This window comes from Dipodomys ordii, unplaced genomic scaffold (assembly GCF_000151885.1).
Source record: "Dipodomys ordii isolate 6190 unplaced genomic scaffold, Dord_2.0 Scaffold10, whole genome shotgun sequence".
Lineage (NCBI taxonomy): Eukaryota > Metazoa > Chordata > Mammalia > Rodentia > Heteromyidae > Dipodomys > Dipodomys ordii.
The window spans coordinates 15,808,545-15,823,528 of NW_012267226.1; the positions used below are offsets into that span (position 1 = coordinate 15,808,545).

The following is a 14,984-nucleotide window of genomic DNA, read 5'->3' on the forward strand; positions in this document are numbered from 1 at the left end:
CTTCCCCCTCCACTCCACTGGGGCAAAAGGAGGTAACAGCTAGCCTTCTAACAAGGCAATTCACCTTCACCTTCTGAAACTTCCTGTCTCATGACCTGAAAGACGTTGATAAAACACTGGCACCAAGCTAAGCTTCAGAGTGGTATCCCTGAGTAAACCTTCTGTCTTACCTCAGGGATTTTCCCATAAGGGCCCTATAAAACCTTTGCCAAGGCATGTACCACCAGACAAAAATACTCATGGACATCAATATCTGAGTCCTTGAAATGTTACCAGAGGCAAAAATCAATCACTTCCCTCTCTACTGTGCTAACTTTTACCTGCTAATCTTTGACCTTAAAGAGATATTTGTTCATGACTTTGCAATTTTAGTCTACACTACTCTAACTCTCTAAATGTCCTAAATGCTAAGTATTATTTACTTAGTCCACTCTTCCTTTGAACACTCCCATGTGAAATGCCTGCCAGTATGCATGTCGCTCTGCTATCCCAGCCCTCCACAGGCTCCCCGTGCCTGATCACCCTTTAAGTCAATGCACAGAACTACAAAAGTTAACTTCATCCACTCCTTGGGTCAAATCTGAACCTCTGCTACTCTCAACACATGCTCCCTGTTTTTGCAAGCTTATTTTCCTGTCCTGTCACAGTGGCCAAATTGTTGGTTGTGTTGGTTTACTAAGGGTGCTTTCAGTAGAAAAGCTGCAGGCGTGGGAGTGAGACAGCTCTGGGCTTTCTTCCCGTCCCTGTAATTATTTTTTTAAGTATTTTTTAATTTTTACCTTGGATGGTGGGTTCCTCACTATCAGCTCAGCTTTCTCACAGGGCAAGAAGGATAAATAATGCCTATCTCACAGAATTTGGGGGAGGGAAAGTAGACAGTACATAAAATTTCTGGCACAAAATACACAATAAACAGAAAGTTGTAACTAATATCTGTGAAGAGGCACTCCTTTTCCTTTACTTCAAAAGAAAGAAGTCAGCTCACGTGGGGAATATCATTAAGATATGCTAGTGATAAGTGAGGTACCAGTGGCTCACACCTGGAATCCTAGCTACTCAAGAGGTTGAGATCTAAGGCTCAAGGCAAGGAAGTCTGTGAGGCTTTTATCTCCAATTTACTATCAAAAAAGCCAAAAGTGAAGCTGTGGCTCAACTGGTAGAGTGCTCGCCTTGAGCAAGAGAAGCTCAGGAATAATAACCAGGGACTGAGTTCAGCCCCAGGACAGGCGTGTGCACACGTACATGCACGCACACACACAAATGGTATGTTATCTAGTCCCCAAAATGTAGACAAACTGATTCAACTAGGAATAATGGAGAAAATAAGTATTTATAAAACAATCGTAATGGAGAGACTGAAGACATGTTCATAATACTAGAATAGTTTCCACCAAAAATTCAATCAAACCTGTAAAAGTAATGTTTAAGAGAATAATCCACTACTTGATCTTTGTTCTTCAGCAGTCTTTACACATGATAATCCGTCTGAAGTGTACCCCATTCCAGCACTTTCTAGGCAAATACCTACTCCTCCTCCTGGGCACAGACCTCACACCTTTCCTAATACCAGCAGAAGGATTTGCTCCCTACCATCCTGAAGCACCTAATATACTGTTCCATTAATTATTGTGTTTCTGCAGCTTTCTAAAGGCCTGAAGCAAGTGCTCAAAGGCAATTTATTCAATTATTCTTTAAAAAAAGGTGTTTTTGTCAGTTGTGGGGCTTGAACTCTGGGCCTGGGTACTGTCCCGCAGCTCTTCAGCTCAAGGCCAAGCACTACCATTTAAGCCACAGCTCTAGTTCCAGTTTTCTGGTGGTTTATTGGAGATAAGGGTCTCATGGACTTTCCTGCCCAGGCTGGCTTTGAACCACAATCCTCAGATCTCAGCCTCCTGAGTAGCTAGGATTACAGGCATGAGCCTCCAGCATCCAGCTTCAGTGATTCTTTAACTGAAGTCTATCTATATGTGCAGAAAGTAGGCTTGTACTTGTACAAAAGAAATGGCACCAAAAGATGTATACAGAAACGGTCAGTACAAGACATTTTTAATGTCCAGATAAAGTGTGTATCTAACATATTTAATGGGGCATCTAGACCAAGAAACTCATAAAATAGCCAGTATAATGTAAGCTAGTATCAAACATTTAAGCAGCAGGAAGAGCTGAGTTTCTAAGACAGAAGACACACTGTCTCATTATTTGACAACCGTATAGGATAAAAGACTCGTGCCATTTACCAAATGGAAGCAATGTTCACAAAATATTTACATCTGTTCATCTTAATTGGTATCAAGAAATGTCCAAGCCAGCACCACAATATGTCTAACCAAGGTGGTTCTGGGACACAACTGCAATTAAGGCACTCAAGAATTCACTCATCCATTTATTCATTTGTTCATTCATACATTGTCAACAATTTTTTTTACTGTAAACCTAGAATATATAGGGGATTCTACTTCTAAGATGAAAACAATATTCTCCAAGTAAGCTACACACAAAAAAAAAAGTTAATACTCTTTCCACAAATGAAAATCAGAAGAAAAAGAAACTGTCAGATTCAAAGATAAGGTAAAAACACAAAATGACTACTAGCAAGGAGCAGCTCCCTAAAGGCAGCTGACTACAGCATTCTAGCTGTAGTCCTGATTGTGGCCCATGTAACAATCCCCACTGTCCCAACAAACTTATTTTTTATCTAAAATAGCAGGTCATCAAAGTAGGAAAGAAAAAGTCCCAAAGACTCTTTTTCAGTAAAACATGGCTGAATGGAATAGCAAATGCCACCGTCCATGGAAAGACCATAGACTGTGCTAAGGCCTAACCAACCACCATTATACTAAAAACACAAACTCACACCAAAATTGATTCTCCTTCCCTACTGTCTCCATCTATCTGATCACTACGTAGATTAAAAAGCCTCACCAACCTAAAGAGGCCAGAGAAAATACAGCCCTGTTATAAACCCTCACAAAAGGTTTTTATAAACAAGCAATCAAAATATCAACATCAGCTAGGCGTCGGTGGCTCATGTAATCCTAGTTACTCACAAGGCTGAGATCTAAGGATCAAAGTTCAAAACCAGTCCACAAAAATGAAATAAAGTTTTTTTTTTCTTAAAAAAAAAAGCCAGTCAAGGCAGGAAAAGTCTATCTCTGTAAGGTCCGCCCCTGGATGGCAAGCAGACTCCACCCTCCTCGCAGCAAAGTCTCCACCCAGTACCTGCGTTACCTAGGCAACTGGGACACCTGGAAGAGGTCACATCTGCATCCGCTGAGGTCACATCTGAATTTGATGTGGCCACACCTTTCCCCGCCCATACCCTACAAAAGGCCTAGCCCAGGCCCAGACGCTCTCTTGCTCTTGCTCTTCTTTTCTAGCTCTCTCTGCTCTCTCTCCTCTCTTTCCCAGCCACGTGGAGTGCAAACCTTGCCTGGTCCCAGCAGGTCTACTGAATAAACCTACCCTTACCTGAATACCACGTGCGTGCTGGTGCTGTTCTTACTCGGCTACCTCTTTTTAAAAAACCTAACAATCTCCAGTTAACCACCAAAAATCTAGAAGTGGCATTGTGGCTCAAAGTGGTAGAGTGCTAGCCTTGAGCAAAAACGCTAAGGGACAGCACCCAGGCCCTCAGTTCAAGCCCTACAACAACAACAACAACAACAATCAACATCTAATAAATTATTTATGAAAATGGAGAAGCCAATTTTTCAGGATTAACACAAACTCAATCTATTCCTCCATATAGAATGGGATACATCTAAATCAGTATTTACCACACAACCCATATTTTATTGGTTTTATTGTCTCCAGAAGTCAAATAAAATTTTACAAGTAAACCAAAAACAATGGGCAATTTAAATTTGCCAACTTTTCCTGGCTGAAGAGAGACATCTAGAGGCAAAAGCTTAGAACTGGAGGCTTTTCATCTATCCTTGGGAATCTAGGAAATAAAAAGGAGTCTTTTAAAGTTCTTTCATTTAACAACTGCTCTTCAACTATGTGGTTTATGAATTCAATTCGCTGAATACAACACTATTTTAGCCTGTTACTTGCCACCTAAGATGATAATATTCTCTAAATCTCAGGAAGCTCAAGTATCTCATTCAGGTTCTTGCTTTCAAGCTCCTCAGGCAAACTATTGAATCTACTAGCAATGTGGCCAAGGCACATGGAAAGGGCTGGCAACATCACAAATTTATAGGAAGGAAGAGAGAGAATATCGATTGCTTTGTAGCAGAATCAGGACATTCATATATATAGAAAAGTCTAAGGATCCCCAAAAGATTAAAACAGAAGAAGCTATATTTATTTGATTTATTTATTATTATAGGTTCTGGGGCTTGATCTCAGGGCCTTGGCACTTCCCTGAGCCTTTTTGTGCTCAAGGCTACCACTCTATGACTTTGAACCACACCACCACTTCCAGTTTTCTGGTGATTAACTGGAGATAAGAGTCTCATAGACCTTCCTGCCCAGGCTGGCTTTGAATCATGATTCTCAGATCTCAGCTTCCTCAGTAGCTACAATTTATTATAGGTGTGAACCACTGGCACCTAGCTATTTAATGTTAAAAAGTGTCTCCCTTGCAAAATATTTACTGATTTGGCTAATTTAATGGGAAGATATCTAGCTCATTCCCTATAACTGTTCATTCTAATGTCCTCAGAAGTCAAGTAAAACAAAAGGGACGCGGGAGAAAGGTGGTGATGGGGTACAGTATTCACCTCAAACTAAAGGCATTCAATTTTTCTCTTAACACTAAACTGACCAAGCCACCAACCCTCTTTCACTGACTCCATTCTCATTTGCTACACCTTGCAGATTTCCAAACTTTCTCCTCTAATCCACGATACTAAATATGCATGTTTAAAAGAAAAAAAGTGGCATCAAATGTGTATATGCATAGACATTATATGGAGGAGTATTCTCCCAAATATTAATTAGCTAAATAATATGATGGGGTTGGATTATTTTCTTTTTGTTACCTGGATTTTCCTTTTTTTTTTTTTGCTTTGTCAATCCTAGGGCTTGAACTCAGGGCCTAGGCTCTGTCCCTGAGCTTCTTTTGCTAAAGACTAGCACTCTACCCACTTGAGCCACAGCAACACTTCTGGCTTTTTCTGTTTATGTGGTACTGAGGAATGGAACCCAGGGCTTCATGCATGCCAGGCAAACACTCTACCACTAAGCCACATTCCCAGTCCTATTACTTGGATTTTCTAACAAGAGAAAAAAGTAACTTTTAGGAGGGAGGGGAGAAGCATCAAAAGCTGTGGTACACCCAACCATCCTCAAAATTCTAACTCTAAAACTAGAAATAATCAATAGGAGGATAGAGAGCCAGTATCTGAGTATCACATAATCAAAGGGAAGTAGTAGTAGCTACCTGTCATCACTGTGCTCCATTCAAATGTCATTCTATTTTTAAGTAAGAAGACTTCCAGCAAAGACAAACTGTATTTGATGAAATAAGACAGCTGAATTAAAGTGTTGAAGCCCTGATACATTAAGCTACTTTCTAACCCTTCCCCAGATTTTGTAAAAACTTACCATAAAGATCAGGTCCATGAGAAGTGAAGACATTATACAAAACAATGTTGAGAGGGGCAATCACCAACTTCCCATAATAGTAGCTGTCGATGACCACCACAGGCACCTAAAACAACAACACACACACAACAATTAGAGTTTTTTTCTGGGATTATTCTCAACATGTTAATAGATAAACTTGTGAATGTAAAACAAAATGAACTCTGAATGTTTTCTTTTCCCACATCAGAAGTTGCTTTCATCATAACATGAGAACAAAACAAAAAAGAAAACTCACCAGGAAGAGAATTAGGGCCACTAGTGACCAACGAAGGAAACTCTTCCACCTGTGTTTCATGACCAGCAAATCAAAGGCAATTGGCAAACTATTTAACAGAAAAAACGAAAGTAGGAGGTAAATAAAATATTTATAGATCAATCTCATTCACACGCACACACACTATGCTGAACTGAGAATAAAATATCTCTACCAGTGACAGAAAGGGAAGAAAGCTGGTATGTGAAAGTACATCTTCTCTTCATTGGACCCATTAGAGCTAATCATGCCACAGACACTCAGGAAACAAATAGTGAGCTACTGTGTAATGGACATTTCAAATATATCAGTTAAAAGAAACCAGAGATTCCCTTGAACATGGTGTACAAGATACTAGAGCAAAAAAGAAGGAAACAGATCTTTAGCCTGAGTAGCAGGAAAATGCACAGCACAAAGTAGAAAGTGAGAAAATCAGCTGTAGTCAAAAAGGCCTGGATACAAGAGATGCATAATCTCAACACAAATTACTCAAACCCTTTCTTAAAGCACTAATGACTGTAATTCTCAGAGTTTTCTATGATTAAAGAATATTTATAAATCTAATAGGTAGATATTTAATAGTTACCATTTAAATTAGGATTAATCATAACAACAAGTATTTTAATATGCTTTGCCAGGCACCAGTGGCTCATGCCACTAGATACTCAGGAGGCTGAGATTTGAGGACAAAGGTTCGAAACCAGCCCAAGCAGGAAAGCCATGAGACTTTTATCTCCAGTTAACTACCAAAAAAAAGTCAGAAGTGGTGCTGTGGCTCAAGAGGTAGAGTGTTAGCCTTGAGCACAAAAGCTCAGGGACAGTGCCCAGCCCTGAGTTTAAGCCCCAGGATTTGGTACAAAAAGAAAAGATGGGGGCTGGGAAGGTGGCTCAGTGGTAGAGTGTTGGCCTTGCATGCATGAGTCACTGGGTTCGATTCCTCAGCACCAATAAGCAGAAAAAGCTGGAAGTGGTGCTATGACTCATGTGGTAGAGTGCTAATCTTGAGCTGAGGGACAGCACCCAGGCCCAGAGTTCAAGCCCCACAACTGACCGCCCACCCCCCCAAAAAAAGAAAAGAAGGGAAAGGGAAAAGGAAAGGGAATGTGGCTTAGTGGTAGAATGCTTGCCTAGCATGCATGAAGCCCCGAGTTAGATTCCTCTGTACCACATAAACAGAAAAAAGCCAGAAGTGGTGCTGTGGCTCAAGTGATAGAAGTGCTAGTTTTGAACAAAAGAAGCTTAGGGACAGAGCCCAGGCCCTGAGTTCAAACCCCAGGACTGGCAAAAAGAGAAAGAAAAAGAAAAAGAAAGAAAGAAAAGGGGGGGAGGAAGGAAGGAAGGAAGAAAGGAGCTTTTAAAAAAATGAAGAAATATGCTTTTACTTCTCAGTATTTTTGTCAAACTAATTCATTTAACTTTAGGTGCTACCTACACAACTTGGAGCTAATCCAAAATTAGGATTTGCCATTAAGTCCAGTGATATATGGGACACTATAAGTTCTTACCCAAGTGCAGCACTGAATGGCCAGCCTACAATAGTCCCAGCTGCTACTCCCAGCACAGCAATGGGAGTCTTGTCCATGTACCATCCAGTCATGGCTATCAATGTAGTGTACATACAGAAGCTACTGGGAAGGAATGCTGCAAGAGGAAAGAAATGAAAGGAAGAAGGAATAAAAGTCTAAGATTCAATATCAATAATTACCAACCTACCTATATTTTGAAATGCCAATAACCAAGATTATACTCTGAGCAATGCTACTAGAAATAGTAAAGGAGTAATCTAAACAAAACAGGCATTGGTGGCTCACAAAGGTAATCCTAGCTACTCAGGAGGCTGAGATCTGAAAATTGCAGTGTGAAGCCAGTCCACACAGGCTCAAGGACAGCACTCAGGCCTTGAGTTCAAGCCCCGTAACCAACCAAACAAACAAACAAGCAAAAACAAAAAAACAAGTAAGTTAAACTATGTTACTTTATCACACCAACACATGGTTCACAGTTATACAGTATTACCCATACATGAGGTACAACTCTCACAGATCAATGCTAAATAATCTTGCTGCCATCAAAAGCTGATGATCCCAACAGCCAAGCCAAAAACATCAGAGGTCTCTGTCAGCTCTGCCAGTAAAGCAGAGTTGTTATCTCAAGTTTTTCTATGGTGGAACCTGTGGTCTCTGCTCTCTCTCTCTCTCTCTCCTCTCTCTCTCTCTCTCTCTCTCTCTCTCTCTCTCCTTACTAGGATTACAGATGTGAGCTGTGGTCTCTGTACACACACACACACACACACACACACACACTCTCTCTCTCTCTCTCTCTCTCTCTCTCCTCAGATCTCAGTCTCCTTACTAGGATTACAGATGTGAGCCACCAGCACCCTGCTTAAAGTAGAAATCTTTGACATGTTAAATATAAACTATGTTTGGACAAATACTTCCTTCAAGGCATTGGTGAGCCACGGTGAACCCTCTCGCCTCCCTTTCACCTACCAGACGATGAACAAAACATGCCAGTGCTGAGCACCAAGAAGGCCAGCATCATTCGACTCACATGCAGCCCAAACTTCTTGCACACAGCCCTAGAAGAAAGGCAAAAACTAATTTTTCATAGCAGATTTTGGACATTTCAAATCAAATCAGTTTTTAGCACATTGATAGTAAACGTAAGTATATATTCTCTCCTTGTAGATAGGGAACTTCTTTCCTGTGTCTCAGTTTTGTTTTTTTTTTGTCAGTCGTGGAGCTTGAACTCTGGGCCTGAGTGCTGTCCCTCAGCTCTTCAGCTCACGGTGAGCACTCTACAACTTGAGCTACAACGCCACTTCCAGTTTTCTGGTGCTTTTATTGGAGATAGGAGTCTCACGGTCTTTCCTGCCTGGGCTGGCTTTGAACCGCGATCCTCAGATCTCAGCCTCCTGAGTAGCTAGGATTACAGGCGTGAGCCACCAGTGCCCGGCTGTGTCTCAGTTTTTTGTTTTTTTTTTGTCGGTCGTGGGGCTTGAACTCTGGGCCTGGGTGCTGTCCCTCAGCTCTTCAGCTCACGGCGAGCACTCTACAACTTGAGCTACAGTGCCACTTCCGGTTTTCTGGTGGTTTATTGGAGATAGGAGTCTCACAGTCTTTCCTGCCCAGGCTGGCTTTGAACTGCAATCCTCAGATCTCAGCCTCCTGAGTAGCTAGGATTACAGGCGTGAGCCACCAGTGCCCGGCTGTGTCTCAGTTTTTAATACACATGAAATCGCTAACAAACCTGTCAAAATAGTTCTGTATTTGACTTTCAGATCTTCGGTGATACTTCTGATGCAAGCATGTTTTTAATTTGAAATGTCTGTGTAGCAAGGATTACACTGGTGCCTGGCTCTTAACCTCTTTATACTATATTCTTAGTAATTTCTTCAAATCAATCTTCCATTTTACTTATGTACTTGTTAGTAGTATCTAGTCTGTTTAACTTATCTGGCTAAAGAATTTAAAATGTCAATATTAAGTACATATTACATATTTTGTACTCAATAATATATTTTCATTTCTAGAAGTTCTGATTTTTTAAATTTGCATAATTTTGTAGTCTGTTTCTTGTTCACATTTTCAGTTCCCTCTTTCTCTTCTTTAAAACACTGAATGTACTTACCATATATTCTTACTTTAACAACACTTGATAAATGATTAACTTTCTATTGATTTTTATTTCTGGCTTTCCTGATCCTTTCTTGTGACTTCCCTGTTTTATGATTTATTTCTACCATAATTTCTTCTTACAACTTTATTTCTCATAGCTTTTTGACTTCTGGGATAAAAGTCTAGTTCATTAAAGAAATTTTCACAAGATGTCCAGATCAATTTGGAGTAAATCTTCAACTTGGGGCATAATGGAAAAGGAGATGATTGGAATTCAAGTCCAAATCCCTAAAAAGACCAACTCTCATTGTAATCCTCAAAGGCAATAGTGGCTTTGTTTTTTCACCCATGCCAAACACCTTTTTTTTATCTGATATAATGAGTTGGGGGGAAAATCTTTAATAATGACCATTAAGCCCAAGCACTTTTTAATGAATTGAGGTGCTATTAAAATAAAGTGTTAAAAAGGGTGGCTATAGCCGGGTGCTGGTGGCTCACACCTGTAATCCTAGCTACTCAGGAGGCTGAGATCTGAGGATCGTGGTTCAAAGCCAGCCCAGGCATTAAAGACCGTAAGACTCCTATCTCCAATAAACCACCAGAAAACCCGAAGTGGCGCTGTAGCTCAAGTGGTAGAGCGCTCGCCTTGAGCTGAAGAGCTGAGGGACAGCGCCCAGGCCCAGAGTTCAATCCCCACGACCGACAAAAAAAAAAAAAAAGGTGGCTATTTTTACTACTGAAACACTTAAATAAATAATAGTTCCATCAATATTCAATCAACTGATAGCTATGTTGTGTAAAAAGTACTGGGTACAAATCAGAGCAGGCTTTCACATTACAAATAGTTGTCCATCAGCCAGGCTCAAGGAGAAAGGTAAGTCATTACCCTGCATTTTCGGACCAAATTTGGTCCTACTAAATCCCAGTAAGACTAACTACATATGTATTCACAGAACTAAAATTAATGGCATGGTATTTAGTGGCACAGTATTAATGATAAAATCAGAAGTATTTTTCCTTGTTTTTTCAACAAGACATCATATTTCAGGAGCTAGAAGTGTTTTCTATTTTGGATCACTACTTAGACTATCAGAGGGCTGATATATTAGGCTATCTCCTAGAACTTTTAGAAGCAAAGCTTTTTTACTCACTTGTAAAAGTAAAGCTCACAAATACAGCTCACAAAAGCCAGAAGACATCGCAAAAAGTAAAACACAAGAATCTGAAAAAAACCCAGAACAAGAGAACAGAAGTCACAGAGAGAAACCAAAACATTTTTCTTTTTTTTGGCTGTGGGGCTTGAACGCTGGACTTGTGTGCTGTCCCTGCACTCTTCAGCCCAAGGCGAGTGCTCTACTGCTTGAGCCACAGGGCCACTTCTGGTTTTCTAGTGGTTTACTGGAGATAAGAGTCTCACAGACTTTCCTGCCTGAGCTGGCTTTGAACCTCCTGAGTAGCTAGGATTACAGGCATGAGCCACTGGTGCCCGGCGTCCACACACATTTTTCATGTCACTAGACTCCATACCTGCACCAGCATCACTCTAGCAGTGATAAGGAACTTCCTTCCCTATGTTGAAAATGTCAATCGCAGCACTAATATTTTAGTTAAAACTACAAAATACCCAATTACAGGAGTAGGATTAAGTTATACTACATTTCACAGGCTATTACACAGGCATTAAAATTTATTGTTATGAATATAGTAGGAAACTTCTTTCAATATAATGCTCATTCATTCACCAACCACTTAAGAATAAATAGTCGCAATGTTTTAAGTACCAATTATTTACAGAACACTAAGCAAAATGCATCATACAGGATTAAGATAAAACGAGGTCCTTATGAAATCTCTGTATGTATGACAAAACTGGAAAGAACAGAGTAGAATGGTATTATAGCAGCCTATTTCAAATTTACATAATTTTCCTCCAATCTTCCAAACTACTGTAATGTGATTTTTATTTATTTTCTAATTAAAAGTATCAGATTAAAAATAACACAATATGGGTATATCAAATTGTTCTTGTTATAAAATGTTTAGAAGCACTGAGGGCTGGATGGTAGAGTACCTGTCTAGCAGGCACTAAGCCAAATGTTCAACCCCAATATTGTCTCCATCCCACAAATAGGGGTATGGAATTCCTCAGAAAACATGCCCTACACAAGAATATAAAACTTCTGTCCATTACTATAACCAACAAAATTCCAAGAATGAGTTCAATGAAGTGATGGAGATAATTACCAGTTTCATTAATTAATTCAGTGAAACATACTGAAAATCTGCTATATGATGAGCACTATTATAGATGTGATTGGTGCAGTGTCTGTTTAAAGACTACTCATGTGGGGCTGGGAAGGTGGCTCAGTGGTAGAGCGCTTGCCTTGCATGCTTGAGGCCCTGGGTTCGATTCCTCAGCACCACATAAGCAAAAAGAAAAAAGCCGGAAGTGGCGCTGTGGCTCAAGTGGTAGAGCACTAGCCTTGAGCTGAAGAGCTGAGGGACAGCGGCCCAGGCCCAGAGTTCAAGCCCTATGACTGGCAAAAAAACAAAAACAAACAAAAAAAACCCAACCAAACCCTAATATTCATGTAGTAAGAGTCTTAGTAGGGAAGAAGCAAATTAGTATGGATAATACGAAAAAAAAATCTAAAACTTTACATATTTGGCAAAAAGTATGAATCTAAAGAATCAAGAAGCAGGGCTGGGAAGGTGGCTCAGTGGTAGAGCGCTTGCCTTGCATGCCTGAGGCACTGGGTTCAATTCCTCAGCACCATATAAGCAAAAAGAAAAAAGCCGGAAGTTGCGCTGTGGCTCAAGTGGTAGAGTGCTAGCCTTGAGCTGAAGAGCTGAGGGACAGTACCCAGGCCCAGAGTTCGCCCCATGACCAGACCCAAAACAAACAAACAAACAAACAAAAAAAGAACCAAGAAGCAAAATAAACTCCAAAATAATCCACACCAAGACAGACTAGTCAAAAATTCTAAAAACTAAGTACCAGTTATCACTTAATTACTACTCAGCACTCAAATGAGACCTTCCTAATCCATGCACATTACCCTCTGCATTTAGAATTACTTTTTCAATATGTACATGGTCCCCTAAACCTTATGTTCTCAGAAAGCAGGGACTTCATCATTGTTATAGTCAAAGCACTTTGATAAATAATGAATATAGATTTTCTTTAAAAAAAAATCCTCTTAGGTGACCATGATGGCTCAGGCCTATAAGCCCAAATATACAGCAGGAGGATCAATTATAACTTGAGCCCCAGCAGTTCAAGACAAGTCTGAGCAACACAGCAAGACTTCACCTAAAAAAAGAAAAATAAAAAAAGTGCTTTCTTCATTACAATTTGTTTTTGTCCTATTCTCCGCTGTTCCAGGGAACACCTCTTGATTAGCTGTGATTGCTTTCAGGTCCCCTCCCTCACCTTATTAGTCTGTAGAATTCTTGCATGAAATGCAGCTGGCCAGGCATGAAGCAACAGATAGGCATAGGAGCGAATGGCATACACCGGGGAATATTCCCAAGTCTGAAACCCCTTCCCATAGATGAGGTAGTGTGTCTAAAAGAAAAAAACAGAAGCAATCAGCCTTACAAATTCTTCAAAGTCTAATTAAGAGGAAACAGGTGATGTTTGGGGTAAAGACATAAGTACATAAAAATACTAAGTTCTCAATATCTGAATGTAATGGATAAGAAAACAAAATGACCCAATATTAACAATTTTAACATATAAGTGCTATAAAACTTCTCTTTGGTGAACACGAAAACCTTAAGTTTTAGTCACTTAATTTTTTAAATAGCCAAAATAGAAAAATCAAAATCTTGTATCCTCCTTAAACTACTCATGCCAAGTATCTATTCTCCTTTTGATACAAAATGTGAAAACTGTTCTTTTCAATTTTCTTTAATAGGAAGTCAACATTATTCTTAACGCATAAATTAAGAAATGGAATTATTAGCATTCTATTGAGTAACACTGTTGTGGTAAACATCAGAAGGAATAAAAAAGTAGAAGTGATCACCTATAGAGAATGGGGTTTGAACCTGAGGAGAACTCAGAACAATTTTCCTCCAAGTTTTGTGGTGTTAACTTTAAGAACTATGTCCAAGCTGGGAATGTGTTTAGTGGTATAGAGTGCTTGTCTAGCATGCACGAAGCCTTGGGTTCCATTCCTCAATACCTCATAAACAGAAAAAGCCAGAAGGTGCTGTGGTTCAAATGGTAGCATTGAGCAAAAGAAGCTCAGGGACAATGCCCAGGCCCTGAGTTCAAGCTCCAGGACTGGCCAAAAAAAAAAAAAAAAAACTCCAAAAAATTGTTTTTAAAAAAGTTAAAATTTGCTGGGCGCCGGTGGCTCACGCCTGTAATCCTAGCTACTCAGGAGGCTGAGATCTGAGAATCGCGGTTCAAAGCCAGCCCGGGCAGGAGAGACCGTGAGACTCCTATCTCCAATAAACCACTAGAAAACCGGAAGTGGTGCTGTAGCTCAAGTGGTAGAGCGCTCGCCTTGAGCTGAAGAACTGAGGGACAGCGCCCAGGCCCAGAGTTCAAGCCCCATGACCGACAAAAAAAAAAAAAGTTAAAAATTACAAATAACACCTTTGATGTCATGCAACCTTCAATTACATTCAACCTACCATTAATAGGTAATCAACAGCTTTAATTATGCAAGAGTAAAATTATTTTCCTACTAGTTAAATTGGTTCCCAGGTAGGAAAGTCAAAAACCAAAACCAAAATGATTCTGGAGACGTAGCTTAAGGGTGAAGCACTTGCTTTGTTTGCATAGGCCAGGGCATGAGTTTAATTCCTCATCAGCGCAAAGGAAAAAGAAATCACCTACTGGTTCCCAATAGTTGAATGTTTCATCACAGTCAGAGATGTTGCTCAGCAGAGCAGCGCACAACCTTGCTGAGAGAAGACACTTGAAAGCGGTAGACCCGTCAGGTGCCCAGACTTGGCTGGCTTTGTTCCCAGATAACCTGCCGGGAAAGAAAGTCAAAGACAAAGCCTCCATATCACATCAAGGCACTGAAGTCATTCTCAAAAAGGTAGAAGGGGGGGGGGGGGGCGGAGAGGGATGGGAAGGGGAAACAAAGGAGGAGGCCACAAGGCTTGATTTGAAATGCACTCACTATCTTGCCCATGTAATTGTAACCCCTCTGTATGGTATTTTCACAATAAAAATTTTTTTAAAAAAAGGTAGAACCGTGTGTGCTGTCTCGTTATTTATTGTCTCATATTAGCTGCAGAAAGCGTGTTCCTCGGTAGAATGGGTGTGGAATGAAGACCCCCCCCTGCTTTTAAGTCCTGCACGGATTTGGCTCGTGGCCTCCACAACACTCCGTTCACCGCAAGCCTGCGGGCCCTAGCCGGAGGCCCCAGGCCCTCCTCCCCGGGGCCTTCCCGGGGCTTCACCCGCGTCCCCTCGGACGCCAGAGGCTCGGGCCGCGCGAGGGGCAGGACCTCCTCCCACCGCGTGCGGACGCAGCCCGCAGGCCCGGGCC

General features: G+C 40.7%; 2 protein-coding genes across 6 annotated transcripts in view; both read right to left on the reverse strand.

The window, feature by feature from the left end:
• Alg9 (ALG9, alpha-1,2-mannosyltransferase) overlaps window positions 1–14,984 on the reverse strand; it is a 56,722-nt gene that overhangs the window by 41,175 nt on the left and 563 nt on the right. Inside the window, exons 2-9 of one of the 4 annotated variants that reach the window (XM_013009674.1) lie at window positions 14,794–14,809; window positions 14,321–14,459; window positions 12,902–13,036; window positions 10,620–10,690; window positions 8,341–8,429; window positions 7,354–7,489; window positions 5,831–5,918; window positions 5,554–5,659 (exon numbers count right to left, since the gene is read on the reverse strand). In XM_013009674.1, the coding sequence (XP_012865128.1) occupies window positions 5,554–5,659; window positions 5,831–5,918; window positions 7,354–7,489; window positions 8,341–8,429; window positions 10,620–10,690; window positions 12,902–13,036; window positions 14,321–14,459; window positions 14,794–14,809 (780 nt within the window). Of the gene's footprint in view, window positions 1–5,553; window positions 5,660–5,830; window positions 5,919–7,353; window positions 7,490–8,340; window positions 8,430–9,100; window positions 9,283–10,619; window positions 10,691–12,901; window positions 13,037–14,320; window positions 14,580–14,793; window positions 14,810–14,984 lie in introns of those variants that run through there. The other 3 variants (XM_013009671.1, XM_013009672.1, XM_013009673.1) reach the window with 3 other exon arrangements.
• The window catches only part of Cryab (crystallin, alpha B), a 20,291-nt gene continuing 20,036 nt past the window's right edge, over window positions 14,730–14,984 (reverse strand). For both annotated transcript variants that reach the window (XM_013009679.1, XM_013009678.1), the window contains one exon: window positions 14,730–14,740. In XM_013009679.1, coding sequence (XP_012865133.1) covers window positions 14,739–14,740 — 2 coding nt within the window. In that variant the 3' untranslated portion in view covers window positions 14,730–14,738. The remainder of the gene's footprint in view (window positions 14,741–14,984) is intronic.